Below are 21,361 nucleotides of genomic sequence, written 5' to 3' on the forward strand. Positions count from 1 at the left end.
AACTCACAATCACCTGCTCCCAGAAAATGAGCATAAAGTCGTCAGCCGTCAGGGCACTATTATATAGAAGATACAGTCCATTAATCATCACAAAATTCAATAGAAAACAAAAAACATTGTGGGGGAAAATGCTGATTTTGACGACCAAAGCAAGGAGCCAACATTATGCTCATTTTGTGAGAGCTGGTCATAGTGAGTTACCGCTTTCTGGTTCTGAACCCTCGATATTTAATATGATGTCTGTATTACGAAACATTTTAGGCTTGTTCAGTGATCCCGACAAAAGCGTTAAGGGGGTACTACACCCCTGGTCAATTTTGTGCTTATTTTTGCGTTTTTCTCAAAAATTATAGCACATTGGTGACAGGTAAGATATGTATATTATAGGGGCAAGGACTACAACTTCTGCACTGACAATTCAGCACCTCAAAGCAAGTAGTTATTGATTTATTGATCAAATATGGGTTTTCCCTCATTTTTGACTGTAACTCCACAACTGTTGTCTCTGCTGAAATAAAATTTCCAATGCAGTAGTTGTAGTCCTTGCCCTTATAATATGCATATCTTACTTGTCCCCAATGCGCTATAATTTTTGAGAAAAATGCAAAAATAGGCACAAAATTGCACAGGGGTGTAGTACCCCCTTAAAAAAATTAAATTGTGTATAATTCCTAAAAGTGAAGGATACGTCATTAAAATTATCATCAGGTATTTTTTGAAAAGAACAATTTGGCAACAAACGAGGAAAAGGAGCAGTTTGACATAATAGAAGCCACATTCAAATATATGTAACTAATTTCTCTACTTAGGCCTAAGTAGAGAAATATTCCATTCATGTAAAATATCTGATTTTGTTTTTACTACACGGCTTTCTGTTTAACCACTAGAGGCTATGTTAGCACATCTATGACACTATGCCAAATCTGAATTTTTTTCGATCCTCCGGATGAGCAAATCACTGTGTGTAACATACGGATCATCAACTTGAACGATACGTGATTTTTGTTTGTTTGGTTTTTATCGTGTCATAGGCTAAAATGGTAGGTATAGCACGAAAGTATAGGTCGTCTAGAAGGACTATTCAAAATCAATAATATTTCCCACTAAGGGAATCCCCCCTTGACTCGCTCGATAACAGTCATAACAGTGTTGAATGATATTCGGCCTACTCGGTATTTATCAAAAGTGTTGCCATATTGCACCTATCATACTTACGAAGTACCACACAAAAATACAACTATTAATGCGGATGTCTTTATGATAAAATAATGTTACAGACTATCAACTTGAACGAGATATTCGATGTTTTTACATTTGATATATAGCTTGTTTCGCTATTAAATATTTGAGTTCTTACTTGCAAATGGTAAGTTGCAGATCACCATGTCGTTTTGATGATGTTATATGTTTATCACATAGGCTGTTTGTACAAACCATATTCAGAGGACAGGAATAACTTACATTCATGATTTTGTACAGCTGAATTTAATCAACTAAGTGTGGTGCAATAAATATAATGTGTAACCAGTTGCGGCACCATATGTTTTATGGTGAGATGATTTGGTATATAATAGGGGAAGCAAACATTTGTTGGCTAGCCTCAGGGGAGTACAAGCATGTTTGGCAGGTCGATGGGGCAAACGATTTTTGGCACAGATTTTTGCGCACCTCTTCATTTTACGCCCTAAAAAGCTAGGTAAAACGTTCAAACATCACATGCAAAAGGTTCTGTTCGCTGCGCTGTAAACGTTAGCACATTGAAGGATACTGATATTATATATAAACGTAAACGCGCTGTACAAAATGTTTGGAAAATTTTGCCTCAGCCCCCCCCTACTTTTTTCATTTTCGAGGACCGCACTGGCCAAAAAAATGGGGTCAACAATTCACAACTTCCATCGGCGACAAATATTTCCGTCGGTACATTTACAAGTTGTGCCCCCCCCCTCGGTTCCGAAACCTGGCTACGCCACTGGTGAGAATTAGATGACTTTCTTCAGTCCAGCTTTCCAGAAAGTGACCTTCGCCTTCGTCATTTCAATTGGTTGTCAAATCCTGGCATTTGGGAACAGGTGTCTTGCTGGAAGCATTTGTTGGCACCGCATGGTTGCCCGGCATGGTTGTGTTTGAGTTATTACTGCATTGTTCAGCTATTAAAGCGTTAGTTAAGTAGGACTGGTTTGTTAAATGAGTCTGTAATAGTACTACAGATTTAAGCGAATCAGTTGAGCCCATCAAGGTCATGCAAGCAACATAATTTGCACAATACTCTCCTATTGGGTCACTTATTAGGAAAAATACGTTACTCAATGTTAGCTATTTGTCCAATACCATAATTCCAAGGTCAAAATTTATACAGGGGTCAAATTTCAAAGTTGCTCAAATTTGTTAAAACCAATTTCAAAATATTACTGATGTCATAACGATTAAGTTAAATATATAGTTTGACCTTTCTCCGACTTAACGTTCCGGAGTTATAAGCAAAAAGGTCGAAGGTCAACCATTTTGGGCTCCACATGGGTCAAAACAGAAACTTTCCTCCGATTTTGATGAAAATGATATCAAAATGTTCGACTTATTATATCAGTTTCAATAAGGAATAGTTTACAATATCTGAGATGCTTTGTTACCTGGGTAACATAGTGAAACAGGTCAATACCCAATAAGTTCTATTGGTTGCGACCTATTTTGCTGTGTTTCTTAGATAGAGCAAACTATTCTTTTTCTTGGTTGCTATTACAAGACAAAATATTTGAGACCATTTTGATCAAAATCCAGGAATTTTCTGTTTTGACCCATGTGTAGCCCAAATGTTGACCTTCGGCCGTGTTAACAAACTTTTAGAAACTTTAAAATTTGACCCCTATATAAACGTTGGCCTCGGAATTCTGGGATTGCACAAACGGCTAATGTTGGCTAACGTCCTTTTTCTAATAAGTGACCCACATGGAGACTTTATGCCAATTCTGTTGCTTGTATGACCTTGGACTCAATTGTGGCACCAAATCTGCAGTACTCTAACGTAATGTGACAGGATAAGCATCCTGACCCATAGGCCTATGTCCGTAGAGATATGAGGCAAGGCAATTATTTGTGGCACACCAAGAGCTAGGGAGGATATGGGGAGGGGTACTCATGGGCAAGCAATTTTGAGCGCGCCTTACAGTATGCCCCCTACCCTCTAAGGATCATAATAATGATTTATTGCGCAGACGTTTATTTTTAAAGAATCTTGATTATTATTCACTTTTTTTTTACCATTGTTAAGAAATATTTATTTTGTATATATCAGTTCTGTAGGTCTGTGTCATATGGATTTGTCACAACACATCATCGCCGTATTTCTCCTATCGCTAATTTATTTCCTTCTCTCGGGCGGAGGACTGGTATATCTGTACTACCACTATTACGAACAACTCCATAATTTGAAGGAGGAATTGAATCTCCAGTCTCCTATGGGAGAGAATTCTGACCTTCCGACCACAGCAGAAGTTCCAGTTGAGTGTCTGTGCTCAGATAACGAGTCTTCTGGTGAGACTGACGATTGGGGAGGTGACAGTAGTGCCTGGAGCAGCAATAATGACAACGCAGAAGTGACTTACTGCTGCACTACAAACGAAACGCAACTAAAACAGGTGAGTCTGAAGAAGGACTACCACCATTACGTGTAACTAGTGAAAAGCTAAAGTCTAACCCCGGGGGTCACTCCCATTGTGGCCTGTACACCATCCGCGATAATCAACTTTTGAAAAGCACCCTAAACAAGGATTTAACCCTTGGCTAAAACTATACCCTAAACAGGGATTTTATTCCTTGAGTAGTAGGTTTTTGCCGATTCTAGCACATTTCTGTCATTTCCCGTGTAAATCGCCCCCAACCATCAAATACACAGTAAAATCACAAAAACCTGTGTAACTGCCGTGTAAATCGACTCAACCACCAAATACACAGTAAAATCACAGAAACCTGTCTATTTCTGTGTAAATCGACCCCAACCACCAAATTACACATAAAATCACAGAAATGCTGTGTAACTGCCGTGTACACAGGATTACACAAAAAAACATCCTTGCATTTTTAATTCACCCCAATCCAAATTACACGGAAAATTCCCCCTGCATTTCAACTTATCCAAAAAAAAAAATGCAGGGGAAAAATTTCCCCTGCATTTCAACTTATCCAAAAAAAAAATGCAGGGGAAAAAATTTCCCCTGCATTTTTTTAACCTCTTCATTTTATTCATTTAAGAAAAAAATATTTAAAAAAATAAATATAATAAAAAAATGGAATCATTCAAAAATCATTACAACGTTAAAAAAGAAATAACTCTCGAATCGAAAGTAGAAAATAACCGTCTGTTCGTATTTTACAACAACCAGTGGGTTCAACTCAGTCAAAACAATCCAAACAAATTTTACAAACCCGTAACATTGCAGAATCGTTACAATGTCGGTCTATGTAAAGAGTTGGGAATTCCGACAAATAAGGGTAAAAAATATAGTTCGGCTTATTACCAAAAAATAGAGAGAAGTATTGTATGGCTTCAAAAAATATTACGAAAAATGAAATCCTCATAATAATTTGATATTGATTTTTTTGAAAATAAAAAAAAGGGTTTAAGTAATTATAATATTGTATATAATAAAAGAAGATGAGAAGAATACTAAAATTTTCATCGAACGCTGAATGGGAGCGTTTTAAAAAAATCAAGAGTGAATATACGGTAAAGGATCTACGAGCCATTGCGAAAAATGCTGGTCTGCAAGGAGATTGGAGACACACCCGCAAAACCGATCTGATAAAAATTCTTCAAGAAAACTATGTCTTAGATCCGCTGGATGCTCCGATACAAAATATCGATGTACCCATTCTTGAACCAACGCCGTATACCACCCCGCTCCACCGCTGGATGCTCCGATACAAAATATCGATGTACCCATTCTTGAACCAACGCCGTATACCACCCCCGTTCCACCCCAGATAGAAATAAAGCCAACGCAAGATTGGTCATTCTTGGATACTCCCAAACCACCTCCCAGACGAACCAGATTTCAACGAAAGATTGAAAAGCTTTACAAACAGAAGGAAAAACCTTTCAAAATTCAAGAATTTGAATCCGCGCTCAATCATTTTACGACTCGGTACAAAATCGGTGGACGGGCTAATTATGCGCCAAACACATTTTTAGTAGCCGTCAAGCAACCAGTCGTAAATCTTCTAACCAACACCCGTCAGACAAAAGTTAAAATGAGTCTTCGATGCATGATGGAAAAAATAAATTTGCAAACGGGTGAAGTTGTTGTCAAGGAAGCTGTATTTAGCTCCAGCACAGACGTCAATTTGGAAGCCACCAATCTCGATGAGCTGTACGAAAAATGGAAAACCAAGATCTTGGAGAACATCTCCACATTTCAAAATTCTGGTAGTGGGTGGGTTTTCAAGTCCATCGTAGATCTGGAGATTCATACCGCGAAGTATAAACCGATGAGTGGTTCGTCATACATTCCGCTTCTAAAAGATTTAGCCAAAAAGAAAGCGGTCATCAATGTAAAAAATGATGACAATCAGTGTTTCATGTGGTCTATGGCTCGAGCCGTCAATCCAGTTCCCAAAAATCCAAATCGGATAGACACAAAACTTATGGTACAAGCCAAAGAGCTCAACTGGGATGGTATCTCCTTTCCAACCTCCCTTAAAGATATTGACAAATTTGAGATGAATAATCCATCAATTTCCGTCAATGTCTTGGGATACGCCGAAAAAATTCATCCAAGAGGTTGTACAAAAATGAAGTCTACCCGCTGAGAGAAGGTGCTAGCAATCGAAAACACGAAGTTATTCTTCTTTTAATTTCGGGCAAAAATAAGGATGGCCATGACACCCAACATTACTGCTTCATCAAGAGTATGAGCAGACTAATGTCGTCACGAGAGAGTAAAAATGGTCATGCTAGATATTATTGTATGCGATGTCTCACGTCCTACATCTCACAACAAAAATTGGTGAAACATAAAGAGCTATGTCAAAATAATGAAACCGTGAAAATTGAAATGCCAGATCCAGAGAAGGATTCATCTCAGTATTTTAAACATCATTTCAAGTCTCAGAACGTTCCCTTTGTCGTGTACGCCGATTTTGAATCTTTTACAAAACCGATTCAAACTTGTCAACCAAACCTCAAAGACTCCTACACCAAAAAGTATCAGAAGCACGAACCATCGGGCTTTTGCTATTATATCAAGTGTTTTGATGACTCGGTGTACACTCAAGAACCAGTGATCTTCACCAAGGAATCCGAGGACCAAGATGTGGCTCAGATTTTTGTGGAAACTCTAGAGCAAAACATCAAAGAGATCTATCAAGAATTCAAGTTCCAAAAGGAAATGATCTTCGGGGAGCAAGAGCGAGAGATCTTCAAAAAATCCACCCACTGCCACATCTGTAAGGATCCACTGACTCCTGATGATAAAGATAATTACAACGTCAGAGACCACTGTCACTATAAGGGAACCTTTAGAGGAGCTGCCCACAATATCTGCAATATGAAATATAGGAAACCAAAGTTCTTTCCCGTGATTTTTCATAATCTAGCCGGATATGACGCTCATCTGTTCATCAAGAATCTTGGCAAGACTGAGGGAAAGATCGACTGTATTCCTTCCAACGAAGAGAAGTACATCTCATTCACCAAGAAGATATTGGTTGACACCTTTACCAATAAGGAAGGAAAAGAAGTCGATGTCAAGCGTGATCTCAGATTTATCGACAGTTTCAAATTCATGGCTGCTGGACTTGGCAAACTCGTCGAAAATTTGGATGAGTTTTTTGAATTACCGAAATTTTATCAGGATGAACAACTTCAGCTGCTCTTGAGAAAAGGGGTGTATCCGTACGATCACGTCAACTCTTTGGAAAAACTCCAGGAGACTAGTCTTCCACCCAAAGACACCTTCTACTCCAAACTCAACGAAGAACACATTTCCGATGGGGATTATGAACACGCACAGAATGTTTGGAATGCCTTCGAGATGAAAACCATGAGGGAGTATCACGATCTGTATCTCAAGTCAGATGTTCTTCTTCTAGCGGATGTTTTTGAGAGTTTTAGAAAAGTATGCTTGAAAAATTATCAGCTTGACCCCTGCTGGTACTACACAGCCCCAGGCCTATCCTATGACGCCATGTTGAAGAAAACAGGAATCAAACTAGATCTTTTAACGGATATTGATATGGCTATGATGATCGAAAAAGGGATCAGAGGTGGGGTTTCCATGATATCAACCAGATATTCAGAAGCAAATAACAAATACATGGGATCCGATTACGATCCGAGCAAGCCCTCCAAGTATATCCAATACCTCGACAATAATAACCTTTATGGCTGGGCGATGAGTCAACCATTGCCAACCGGAGATTTTGAGTGGATGACTCCGAAACAGCTAGACTCTTGGGATGAAATCCCATGCATTCTTGAAGTGGATCTGGAATACCCTAAGAAGCTACACGACCTCCATAACGACTATCCCCTAGCTCCTGAGAGAGTCACCGTAAACAGGGTGGAAAAACTCATTCCAAATCTTGGAGATAAGGAAAAGTACGTCATTCACCACACGGCTTTGAAACAATGTCTAGACCTTGGACTCAAATTAACCAAGATCCACAGAGGAATCATATTTAATGAGAGTCCCTTTATGAAAAAGTACATCGATCTGAATACCGAGCTTCGCAAAAATGCAAACTCGGAGTTTGAAAAGGATTTTTTTAAGTTGATGAATAACTCGGTTTTTGGCAAAACTATGGAAAACATCAGAAATCGCGTCAATGTCCATCTTGTGAATTCGGAACACAAAGCCATCAAATTAGCCGCAAAACCCAACTACGAGCGATGCACAATCTTTGATGAAAATCTTATAGCGGTTCACATGAAGAAAATCAAACTGTACTTCAACAAGCCGATCTATCTCGGAATGAGCATCCTGGATATCTCAAAGACAATGATGTACGACTTCCACTACGGATACATCAAACCCAAGTACGGAGACAGGGCAAAGCTCTGTGCGACAGATACCGACAGTTTGCTCTATGAAATCCAGACCGAAGATTTCTACAAGGACATCACTCCAGACGTGAAAAAATTATTTGACACATCAAATTATCCGAAGGATCATCCATCGGAAATATTAAGTGGACTCTACGCTCAGGGTGTACACAATAAAAAAATCCCCGGCTTGTTCAAGGATGAAGCCGGAGGCAAGCAGATAGCGGAATTTGTTGGTCTCAGAGCAAAGTTGTACTCTTACAGAATGCATGAGGGAAAAGAGGAAAAGAGATGTAAGGGTGTCAAAAAAGCAGTTGTTGAAAGAAAAATTACCTTCGACGACTACAAGCGTTGTCTCTTCGATGAGAAACCTCTGATGAGAACGATGAATGTGATTAGGAGTTACAAGCATGAGGTGTACACTGAAACCGTCAACAAAGTTGCCCTAGATCCGCACGATGACAAACGAAAGAGACTTGAGGACAAAATTCACACACATGCACACGGTTACTGTGTTGAAAAACTTGAATAAGAAATTTTACTTCAAAACTCTGTCGGGTGGCAACTGTGTACCCTCGGGTACTATCATAAGCTCCTGTCTAACAAACGCTCTTTTTGGTGCTCCCTTCGACAAATAGTACAAAATTGGATCACCCGGTGTTCTCACGATACTATCAACCGTGTAAGTTTCCAGAGACCAAATGGGATCGGTTGCGCGTCTTCTCTCACCTCCCTCCAACTCTCCGGGAGCGTACAAATACCTCAATCTCACGTTACCTGGAATTTTAATGTCATTTTTCAACTTCTGTGGAGCTGAAGACATCGTTTCAATCTTTTTCTTCTTGATAGCATCAACCGGTTTCATTCCTATCAGCCGAGTCTCTTCGCTGTTCAAAGCTCTGATCACATCCGGAAGCCTACCCACCCACTCGGTAGACCTCACATTTTTCTGACCACGAGCTTCCATCAGTATTTCCTGCGAGTACTGATGGCCAAACAGTCTTTCAGCCAAAGTTCTGTTGAATCTTTCAACAATTGCCTGAGCTCTATGTTGACCAGGCAACCCTCTTCTGATATCGACCTTGTGCTTTTTCATCACTTCGTTCACTTTGCCCATGAATTCTCTTCCAGGATCGACCTGCAGAAGCTTCGGCCACTTTAAAACTCGAGAGTCAATTTTTTCAAATGCCTTAGCCACCTCCCCAGATTCCTTCGAGCTCAGAGGCTCAGCTTCCTTGTATCTGCTCGCGACATCCACCACAGTCAACGCGTACTTGTAAAGCTTTTTTCCTTTACTCGGTCTGTCGTGAGGGAGAAACAACAAATCGGCTTGATGAACTTCATTAGGTACACTTACGTTAAATTTTGCTCTGGGAATGTACTTTGGAGGTGGTAGGTAAATTTGCCACTGAGTCTGCTGTTTAAAAAAATTTCTAGCTTTTTCTTTTGTCACTCCAGCCTCTTTCGCCAGCTTGTCTATCGCAGAAACACCCTTCCAATACCCTCTCGGACTGTAGTAAACCTTAGACATTTTAGTTTCAGCCATCTTTTATTTTTAGCCCGATTTAAAAATAAAAACAGTTTAAAAAAATCCCGGCTAATAAAAAAAAAGAGTTTAAGAAAATCCCGGCTAATAAAAAACAAACAAAATGGCAAAACAATCAAGCATACTGAAGGTGGAATTTGAGCACTTGTTAGAAGAGCAAAAAGGATCCTCAATTTTGAAATGGGTTGAACTAGAAGAAGGTGGAATTTACAAAATTACCAATTTTGAGATCATGGAAACCAGGGTTGGAAAATCCGGAGTTATCACTCTCAGTGATAACACTCGAGTTTGGAGTTGTTCTACCCTAACAAAAAGGCTAGAGAACTTGGACTAGGACTTCGGTGAATCAATAGCTCTTGTTAGACCCACGGGCAAAAAAAGAAAGCAAAACAACCGGGAACATGTACCACAGTTTTGACCTTGTAGTGAAAGAGTTGGAATATGATGAAGACTCAGACTAGTCGTACAGTCTACTATAACCAACAAAAAAATCTCCTTTAGACATTCAGTCTAAAGGAGATTTTTTATTGTTACAAAAATGAAGTGTACGAGTAAATATAAGCGTTGTTTTTGCAAATTGTGTAAAAAGAAAACTCGCCTTCGGAGCAAAAAACCGATTTGCAACCTATACAGTACCGAATTCACTCGGTTGTTTAAAGAACCCGCACGAGTGGAGCAAAGAGTTCCGCCAAAATGTAAAATTGCAACTCAGAATACATAGTAGACGATGTGTGTTATGATTGTGGTTTAGAAAATGACGCGTCTCTTAACGAGAACTCACCCCGAGTTAACATCGACCAAATTCGACAATCGATAAAGTACTGCGAAACCAAGACCTACCAGTTTGAAGAATACATCGAAATCTATCAAGGAAATGTTACGAATTTGAACGAAAAAAAATTATTGTTCGAGTCCCCTCCGAGTAAAAAAGACTTGTTAAAAGTCTTGAGATCAGACCCAAAAGCTGTTCACAAGATTTACTACGAAATTACGGGCAATTCTTCCGTCGATTTTTGGCATGATCGCATTAATTTGTTATGCGATCTTGATAATATACTGAAAATTTATCTACAAAATAAACCCAAGAGAAATAATTTTAACATCCACTACACTCTTTTTTACCTACTCAAGCGAAGAAATTATCTCGTAACTCTCGATGATTTTCCAGAGATTAGAGGCTCAGCTCCCACCGAAATACTTTTATCCAAAGTATTTGATAGCGACCACACCGGTTCCGAGCAATCCCAGTCCGATCAAAGCTAACTCCCCATTTTGGATCGATTTTGTTTGATCTTCGTCGAGATACTCTCCATCATAAAGTTGTGGTTCGGGTGGAAAAGAATCCATCAAAATTCCCGTTAAATTATAATACTGTCTCATCGCGTCATCGACGTCCGAAAAGGTTCTCTCCGCGTGACCCTGTTTTTTTAATTGATCGTTGATGTAATCTATTCTTGAAAGACGCGCTAAATTCCAAGAATCTCGGTCGTGCTGAAGTTTTTCAAGAGCGAGATCGTGTCTTTGCGTTCTTCCGAACTACTGAGAGAGTTGAACAGATAATTGCTTCCTGAAAATGCCAAAGCGTTAACCATGGCTCCACCAACCATGAATGCGATCGACGCCATTTTTCTCTTTATTTTTACAAAAAAAAAAAAACCTCTTAGCACAGATAGTGCTAAGAGGGTTTTAATATACCTACCTTGACAGAATGTTTCCCTTGGACTAAACCATAATTTCATCCGGAAGAATTCCTTGATTCACGAGCCAATCTCTGAGCATCGTAGCCGAATAGACGCTCAAAATCAACTTTCCGATATCCTCCACATCAAGCTGCGAGAGATTAGCCGGCTTCATTTTTAGGAACTTTTTCATAACGAACGAGTTAGCCCATATACCGAGGCTTATCGTTGTTGCGTGATACGTACCGTTTACGATCATTTTTACGTTTGGATTGGTTTCTGCCATCTTCTTTATTGTAACTAAAAATCATCGAAAGGATCGACTTTTGGTTGATGATCGACCGCTGTGGTCATGGTGGGTGGGCTTTCAGTCGTACCGTTTAAGGTAGAATACCCATATGCCACTATCCCTCCAACGACGACGACCGCTCCTCCAACAAGAACTGGACCTGACAACCAGTTTGACACGGTTGATTTTTCTGAAGGTGTACGTGACGTTTTGTCTATGGTGGACGGGTTCTCCCGTGTCGTTTCCTCAGCTTCAAAGGCTTTCATTTTTGCTGCCCTTTCTTTGTTTCTTGCGGCTAATGCTTTTCCAGCGGCAACCCGGTTCGGGTTTTTGACTTTTGCTTGATTCACTCCTGCCGTCACTTTTGTCGGAGGTGTCGTGTCCGCTGCTGGAACGTCTACTGATTTGGTTTCTAGATCACTCATCTTTTATTATTAGAAAAAATCTATAGATACCTGTAGAATCATCTATAGATACCTGTAGAATTATCTATAGATACCTGTAGAATCATCTATAGATACCTGTAGAATCATCTATAGATACCTGTAGAATCATCTATAGATACCTGTAGAAATCATCTATAGATACCTGTAGAATCATCTATAGATACCTGTAGAATCATCTATAGATACCTGTAGAAATCATCTATAGATACCTGTAGACTCTTGCGAAAGCTGAAATTTTCTTTGAAACTTCATTTTAAAGTTTTGATAAATAATTATAAACAAAAATCAGGCATTGATCATCGGAACCGAGATTGGTGTTTTAATAGCGGCCGGTATTTTTTATAAAAAAAAAAACCGACGAACTCTGGGAAGCCATTCACGAACTCAGAGAAAAGGTGGAGACCCTAGAAAAGCAACGGGTAGAAACGCAACCGGTTGTGCGCAGGCAAAAGCAAAAAAAGCGCAATTCGATAAAGCTCGTCAAACCCGAAAAGAAAGAAAGTTGGAACAATCTGTTTGAAGATTCTGACTCGGAAACTCAGTAAGATGACGGATTCGTTCTCCGAAGAATCAGATTTCAGCGACGAATGCGACGCGTTCGATCCGCTGTACTGCGATTCAAAAGGGGATCATCTCACCTTATCGCAGAGGGTAAAAAGAAGCAGAGAGAGGATCGCCGAGAAAAGAGAGGTCGAGCTCCTAAAGACCAGACTCCTGGTGGAAGAGATCGCGCAGAGCAAATTTCCCAGAAAAAAAATGCCCTACAAAGAGAACGAGCCCCCGGTGACGCTCGTTCACTCCCTCTCGTTCGGGTGCAAGAACTCGGTCTACGAAAAAGAGATAACCTGGGAAAGACAGTGCGACTGCAAGAGACCGGATCTGCATAAAAAATCGCATAGTATTCCAAAACCCGAGCCGGCGATCGTGATCCAAAAAAGCCACCCAAAGACGTGGAGCAACCTCTTCAAGACCGAGGCCACCATCGCGGAGGAAGATAGAAGAAGGGAGGAAAATGCAAAAAGGTTAGAACGGCAACGTCTCGAAAGGCTCGAGCGAAAAAAACGACGCGTCCCCAGGGTAATAATCCGACTGTGCAAATTTTACCAGCAAAATAAGCAATGTCCCAACATTAAAGAATGCAAAGACGCTCACTCTCCCAGAGATTTTGAACAAGAATGTAGATTTGGAAAGAGTTGTAAATTTTAAAAAAATAAAAAGTGTAAAAATTTACACGGTAAATTATAAAGTAGTTGCCGCGACTCATAAAAAAAATGTTCGAGGGATATTTTTCTCGAACATTTTTTTTAGTTTTGAAACTTTTGTAATATTTTTTTTTTTTTTAAAGTTTAGTCAAACCAAAAAAATTCAAGAGGAATAAATACTTCCTCTTGAATTTTTAGTTTCAGGATCTTAACCCTTTCCATACTAGACGGGTTTTTGTTGCTTTACGAGTTGTCTCCAGAAGAAAAGATTGCATTCGATCATCATGGTAGTCAACAGAGCTGGCGATTCGCTTCTTCCTAAAATCACGGTCCTTGTAAAATCATCCTTGCTGGATTCGCTAAAAATGTTGTAAAGCGGAGTCGGAAACGGTGAAAATGAAGAAAGTATGTAGCTTGCCATCAGCCTTACGGTTCTTCCGTTTCCGTCCGAAAAAAGGATGCAGTTCGAGCATTTCGGTTACAAAATATGCGCAAGCTTTGAAGGTATTCAACAATCTTTTTTCCTCGTCAGGATCTTCCCTGCTTTGAATAAACAAACTATTGAATCTATTGTTGCCGCCATTTCCATATCTTCAGGCATGCGATACTCGTGTCTCTGACCCATAAACGTTGTAAACCTCCGAGCCCGACTATACTCTCCGGGCTTTGTTTCGCCAAATTCTAACGGAAGATTTTTCCTCACAATTTTGTTGGTCTGTCTAATCAAGTTTTCTTCTAGAAACCCAAAATTGCTATCACTCATTAAATTTTGGCAGGCTTCGTGTAGGTTGAGCGTTTCTTTTGCTTGTAAGGAGGTGTCATCGGGGTCAAGGTTCGATAGAAACTCTCGCGTTTGCGATAGGTTTTGAAATCCGTGATATTCTTCGTCTAGACAATGATAAACAAATTCCGTCAAGAGAAAGTCTTTCGGAACCTCGCAATTATTCATCTTTTGCACTTCAGAATCTCTCGAATGGCATCTTTGATGCTTGGAAATTCGCCCTTTCTCCAACTAGGGTTTTCTTCTGGAGAAAAATCGATCAAATCGCTAACCGAAGAAATAAATGGCATTTTTAGAATATAAAAAAAGTTATATCTTAAAAACTGTTTTGCAAACTTCAAAGGGTTAATCAATCACATCAATACTTGGGGAGTCGTCTACTGTGCACTTCGCTTCTGGTGGAAAGTCAACTTTTTAACACCGTTGCTAGTTAACAGAATAGCCTCCAACGGAGCTAGCATACGTCCAAAACTATGATACAGCCCACAGGTCCATTTGTTTAAAGCTAAATCAATAAAGGGCCCTTCGTTCAGAGACTCTTCCAGAGCATCGCGATCAGTAATCGCCAAATTTTTGGAAGGAAGAGTCCGACCAAATTTACGTAAGCGGTAACGAAGTGCTTTTTCATTGACCTGGTCACTATCCCACCCATGTGAGCCTCGTATCTGGCGTAGAGTCTCATCAGGCTCTTTTGATCAAGCCTATCGATCTCAGCGGAGGTTATGGTCTTTCCCAAATACTCTTTGCTTTTTCCTGCCTCTGCTACGCCGATCAACCGTTCCCGCAGCTGTTCCGTTTTAGTAGAGTCCGTGTTGACAGGTTCCTCCCGTGTAGCCGTACCGTCTAAGGTAGACATTCCGCCTATGGTAGGCGTTTCGCTCAGGGTGGGCAGAACGTCCACGGTCATCGCCTCGTTAACTATATCTTCAATTTCAGTCATCTTGCTTTTTTATCTTAAGATTATTTTTGCCACCAGTACTCAGTCGGTTGCTCGGTAATTAGAATTAGTTTGGAATGTTTTTGTTTAGCTAGCTTTTTTTTTTTCTTCTTTTTTCTCTTCTAGAGTTGGGATTATATCGTTCTCCCTTAGAGTCTCGCCGAAACTATCTTGATCTTTTGTGTAAAACAAGGCTGTCCATTTTGTCTGCTCTCTGAGATCGGTAACGATGGAGTTATATTTTTGTGTAAGCACCCAAACGGAGCAATTATCGTGTCTTCCCGAGAATGCTAGCTGAGAAAGCATCTGTTTCTTTTTGGTTAATGATCTGTCAGAGCTGCAGTCGTCGATAATGAAAAGTGTGTGTCCGTCTTGTATTCCATAAGTTTTGTAGACAAATTTCAAACAATCGTTCAGCCAATCGTCGGACTTTGGACACCAGTTAGGATCCATTGGAATGACATCAACGTCCTTAAAAAACCAGGATCTGTTTAAGTACGCTTTGTTGCGCGTCCAGGTAGGGCAAACGATTATGATGTATTCAAAGAAATTCTTGTATTCCCTCTCGAGTAAATCCAAAACAAATTCAGTCTTGCCACAGCCGGTGGCTCCGCAGATTATAGCCGAGTGCGCGTGTTTTGGAAACATCTTTTATTCTAGTATTTCACGCTCTGCAATTTTCCGGCTTCGATATTCACCTTTGCATCCTGTATGTAGTACACGTAAGCGTTCAACGCTCCTGCAGCCTCGGCTTCTTTTTCGATTTCGATTTGAATACTCTGACTAGCTCCTTCAATTTTCCTACCAGATCCATGCAACGTGTCATCATCCGTGGTTCTCATGTCCAACCAGAGTCCATACTTGGTCGTGAGATAATCTGGTAAAATCACATCGGCCAATTCCGCTTCTTTGATTATGTGTGGGACGGTTCTGAATTTTCCATCCGCAAAGTGCTTTTGAATTTCTTCAAAATGGTTGTGAGGTAACATTCCGCTTGCATACAGCTGGTTTGGGTTTCCGTCTAGAGTGGCTGAGACTTTTTTGATTTTTGGGTTGTACAATTTCTCAGAATCTCGAGCGTAATCGGCTCCTCCATCCGCGGGATCTACGAAAAGAATCAAAATGCCTTTCATGGACTTTGCTCGTGGTGTCAGGACAATATTCCAGACGGTGTTTGATTTGTCCAGCGACTCCTTGCTGTGTCTCATAACTCTATCGTACATAACCACGCTTTTTCCATCGTACATGTTTTTGATCATCATCGCCGTCTCTTGTGAGCTTACCACATCAAACTCCAGGTGAATGTTAGAAATGGAGTAACTGGCAGCTGTGTCTGTGGAAACTATCACTTTCCCATAGTTGTTAAAAGTTAGTTCGTAAGAGAGTCTGTCTTTTAACTCGAACTGGAAAAATGGGTTGTGGGAACTCAGCATTTCAAAGTCCAACGGGATGCAGAACATGTTGCCATAATTCTTGTCCACGGCAATATCCTTGGCGTCGGCACTTTGTCACCGGCATCTATTCTGTGCTTACGCCCTGCTCCAGATTGAATACCCTGATAGACGGCATTTGATCGCTCCTTGGTTGTTTTCCAAAGATCTTGATAGCACAGGAAAACGTCAGCATCGTTCAGGGTGTATATGCTCTGTCCTTCCAATTTGACCTCAATTTTTGACACTATCGCTCTTCCAAGATTATTTACGATTGTTCGATTAACATCTTGGTTTCCACCAGCCGCAGAATTCAAATCAACATTGAATGAAAGTCTGCTAGTTCCAGGGACTATGACATCATTTTTTCCAAGGTCTGGGAACCTCACTGTGAGGATTTCACCCTGATTGATAGTACTTGGAACGTGTGTGTTTCGAATGCTGCGTCGAATACCATTGATTCCTCGTGCATTACGAAGTTGTCGGTATGGGTCCAATTTGTATCCGTATTCAGTCGCCATCTTTTATTTATACGTAAAATAAAACCAAAAGATGGCAGATTTTAATCCTCGAGAAGACATTCAGATGGATGACTTCGATGAATTCGAAGATACGATCGGAGATACCACGGGAGCAGTTGGTGGTACACCGGCTGAGACTGATTTTGGTGATGAGCAAATACAAACGGAGGGTCAGAGACGACGAGGAAGCGTCGGTTGGGAAAATCCCGATGTGAGTTTCGTTTCCGATAAGAGTCGAAATTCCATCGAAGATCTCAACGATCGACTCGATCTATTAAAACTTCGTGAAGACAGTCCTTCCCTGAGGAGAACCGTCAAAACATTGAATCGACAAAAAGCGGAACTGGCTAGGGATGAGTTTCGGGATTACGTGAAACGCTTAGGATACACGCAACAAGGAACGATCTTTGCTACTGAAGCGGTTTTTGCGGTAGATGAAACCGGAAGAATCAAAGTTAGTTACAGAAAAAAACAAGTTTGGTTAACCAAACAAAATTCGAGCGAATTTTACCCCCTAGAATCGATAGCTAAACAAGTCAAAGGCAAAGATCCAGGAGGTACCAATTTTGTGAAAGTAGGTCTCGGAATCAAGGATTTCAAACGAGGATCAACGCCGCAAGTGCAGGAAAGTGCCGAAAAAGCGTCAACTAGCGCGGGAGATGTATCACCCCTAACCACTACACCCGCTGGTAGACCAAACAACACTAAAAGAGTTTTGGAGGGTCTTCAAAAATCAAACCAAGACATGGAAGGTTTAGCCAATGAATTGCCAAATGATCCTCTTGTAGATCACGAAGAAATCCGAAATTTTTAACCGAACGAGGACAACTCAAGAAGCTGTCTGATGTCTATGAGCACCTTGTCCGAAGAAGGAATGAAAAGGAAACTGAACTGAAAGAATTAAAGTCTAAAGGACGCGGTTCGGTCAGGTTTTACTAACCCAACTTACGAAGGTGATGAAGGAGAGCCTCTGCTACCTGTCAGCGAAGAAGATGCTGAAAGAGCTAGGGAGCTTGAAAGCGATATCAAAGAGTTTGACAACGCCATCGCAGATCAAGATGCCAAGGTCAGAAATTCGCTTCAGCGTTTGCGAAGATCGATCGAAAGTTTCATAGACAGCGATGCTACCACGGGAAGTCGGATTCGAGAACTCTTTAGACGAGAGGGTGTTACCATAGTTTCGCTGCTCACAGCCATCGGAATGACGATAGCAACCGTCGTCGAGGGTATTCTGTTAGCCACCAAATCCGCAGTCTCAGCGATTACGCCGAAGCCTCCAGAACCAAAACCAGGTCCTCCTAAACCAGACCCAGGTCCTGAACCTGGACCATCACCAGGACCCGAACCCCACCAAAGCCTAAAACTTGGACCGATTGGATTAAGGATCAGCTCAAGAAAATAGCCAATCTCCTTTTGAAACTTGGAGACAAAGCTTTGATCGCACTTCCAGGGATCATCGGGGCTGTTGTGAATTTCTGTCTCAAAGCTGCGGGGTCTGTTGCTGGATTTCTAGCTGATCACATATGGACATTAGCTTTGGGTGTTGGAATTTTGTTGTACACTACAGTTATGGAATTTGTCAAAGAAGTAAAAAAAATCTTCTCACTAGAATTTAGTGAGAAGACTTTTTGTGTGTGTTACCGAGTTTTAATCCAACTTATTTTTTTTAAACCCAGAAAAATAAGAAAATTGCAGCGGCTGCCAAAAAGAGAAAGCTTTTTCTCATCATGCATTAGAGGCTCTTCAGTCAAGGGTGGACTTTCAGTCAAGGGTGGACTTTCAACCTCCTCTAAAAACAACGGACTTTCCTCAGGAGCACTGTCTTCAACATTCGGTCGAAAGTCGGTGTTTACGCTTGAGTTTAGCCCTATCTGCATGTCATCCGTGGCGATTTGGATGAAATTGTTGTATCCGTTCACGGATCCCACGAGGATTTCCATGTTGCTCGGGAGCAAGTAAAGTCCGTGACCCACGACAAAATCCAGTTTGCTTTGAGCGTACTGAAGAGTTCTCTGGTATCTGTCGATCGAGTCCGGAAGATCCACGACCGAGTTGATCGCATCCTCGACGTTTGCTAGAAATTGTTTCTGAGCGTCGAACGCCTTGCCGGAACGCAGGATGCCGGATCTGGCTTGAGCTTGGGATCCAAGAATTGCCCACGTGTAAGTCCTGACGGAGTCGTTGATTCTCGAAACTCCCGCACGTGTAAAACCCTCGTTCCAAGTGTCTGCCACGAAACTGCCGATAGCAGCCATGGCATCTCCTTTCCGAATGGATCTGTCGGTTATATCCGGATCGTGATCGAACAGCTGTTCAATGTATAGAATCTTGTCAGTCTGATTGTCCACACCTCCGAAGCTGTCCGCGTCAAAGTGAACTTTCCAGTCCATCGACTGACTGTAGTTTCCTCCGTTGGTAAGCTTCGACCATTTTTGGTGGTCACGAATTTCCAGTCGTAAAATTGTTTTGTTGAAGAAGTAACTGCCCATTCCGTTGGAAAGATCGAACTTTTGTCTCCAATTAGCTCTCGCGGACACTCCGAATTCGTTGCAAATTCTTTCGTAAGCGTGGGTGTCGATCCCGTTGTTCAGAGGATTGAAGGATTCCTCCGAGGGTAGTGGACAGGACATTTCCGACAGGATTCTTCTGATCTGATAATATGCGTGAAATCTGAACACGGATCGAATCATCGGATCTTTGTGACTGAGAAGTTCTTTGGACACCCCGCATCCTGACGTGGCGCACCAGACCGCGAAGTTCAGCTGGTTTTGCCAAAATTGCATCTGGTTGGAGAGCCAGTCATCGTACACGGTTTTGTCCGTGACTCTCGGAAGTTTGTACTTTTGCCACAAACTGGGAAATCTTACGTAAAATGTTCCTTTTTGCTGACTTGAATTTCTTGATTCACGAGACTGAAACCGTACTTCGGTTCCAATACTCCTCCGATTCTCATTTTATTGAAAGATAAAAGAAAAAATTACAAAAGAACAATTACCGGCACCGGCAAAGGAAAACCTTATCGCCCGTTGCAAAGTATAGACAATAACGGCAAAAACTTAAAAATTGGAATCAAAAGGATCTCGGGTCGAGTAGGTTGGTTCAACGTCGAAGAAGAACTCGAATGGAGGTACACTCAAGGAGGGCAGGGACCTGAAGAAGCGATAAAAATAAGCCCGGGGCTGTATAATTTTGACCGACTCGTAAATGAATTCACGAGTCAAATCGACGGTTTCGAATTCAAATTCGACAAACGCGATGGGAAACTCAACATGAGAATTCACGAGCAGTATCAGATTTGGTTTCCGGACCGCGTTCAAGAAATGTTCGGATTGGACGACGAAGGGTGGCTAGCAGATGGTGAATACACGGGAGATCGGGCGATAGAATTTTTACCTCAAAGAATTCTCGTGTACCTAAATCAGCTGTCAACCACGGGCAATCTCAAAAACAACGGCGACGTTCTGCAGGGAGGTCAGGTTCTTGGGTCTATCGATCTCACAAACGCCGCGTTCGGGAAATACTTCGTTTCGACCTATGAAAAACCGAGTTTCAAAAAACTGCAAAACGGAACCATCCACGAGCTCGACTTCAACTTCAAAGTAGAATGGAAACATTCTTCGAGAAAGCTCGATAATCACGATCAACCGCTGGATTTGGAATTTGAAATCCGATAAAATAAAAGAAAGAATGTCTATCTGGGGACCAACGATCGAAACAAAATCGACGTCAATAGCTGGCGAAGATGTAGATCTTTCCGCGTACGTCAAAAAACTGGAGCGCGAATGACCGGAAGGATTAACATGGGAGGAAAAAAAATAACGGGGTTGATGAATCCAACCGAGCCGCAAGATGCAGCTACTATGGGTTCCGTGACCAGCCTAACCTCATGGTTAAACGACAGAAAAGTTTCGAAGGATGGCGACTCGATGACCGGCGAACTCGCTATGAGCGGCAATAGAGTCACGGGTCTCGGAACTCCCACGGACAACGAGGACGCTGTGACAAAAGAGTACGTAGACCGGCAAATTGGACACGAGCACGATACCAGCTTGCATGTTTTGGGGAGATTCATGGTATGGATGAACGAAGACGGAACGCACTATGTTTCCATCCGAGCCAAAAAAACATCGACTTGGAGAGAGACAAGTTGATCGAAATTAAAACGGAATGAACAACACTTTCAACGCTAGGCCTATGCAAATTGGCATCACTGCTGGGTTTACGAATTTGCCGAATCCCGGAAAAGATTTGACTCCCATGCGACTCACTAGACCTTTAGAAATTTTCTTCAACAACCCACATTTTATTGCTCAGCCTTGGAACCTCTCTTTTCTTTATATTCGGGAGTGAACCCGCCGAACGCCCCAGCGAACGCTTGTTCTTTGACGTTTCAGTCTAATCAGAATTTTTTCATGTACCTAAATATTACTTGGACCGACGACTCGATATCGTTCAAAGTGATAAATAACGCGCGGCAAACCCTCTTTTCCAC

At 41.3% G+C, this 21,361-nt stretch overlaps 1 protein-coding gene across 1 annotated transcript in view; it reads left to right on the forward strand.

The window, feature by feature from the left end:
- Positions 1 to 1,254: 1,254 nt before the first annotated feature.
- The window catches only part of LOC140169028 (uncharacterized), a 29,377-nt gene continuing 9,270 nt past the window's right edge, over positions 1,255 to 21,361 (forward strand). Inside the window, exons 1-2 of the mRNA XM_072192313.1 lie at positions 1,255 to 1,366; positions 3,293 to 3,635. Of these exons, the coding sequence (XP_072048414.1) occupies positions 3,312 to 3,635 (324 nt within the window). The 5' untranslated portion in view covers positions 1,255 to 1,366; positions 3,293 to 3,311. The remainder of the gene's footprint in view (positions 1,367 to 3,292; positions 3,636 to 21,361) is intronic.

The sequence above is a fragment of the Amphiura filiformis genome, chromosome 14 (genome assembly GCF_039555335.1).
Source record: "Amphiura filiformis chromosome 14, Afil_fr2py, whole genome shotgun sequence".
Lineage (NCBI taxonomy): Eukaryota > Metazoa > Echinodermata > Ophiuroidea > Amphilepidida > Amphiuridae > Amphiura > Amphiura filiformis.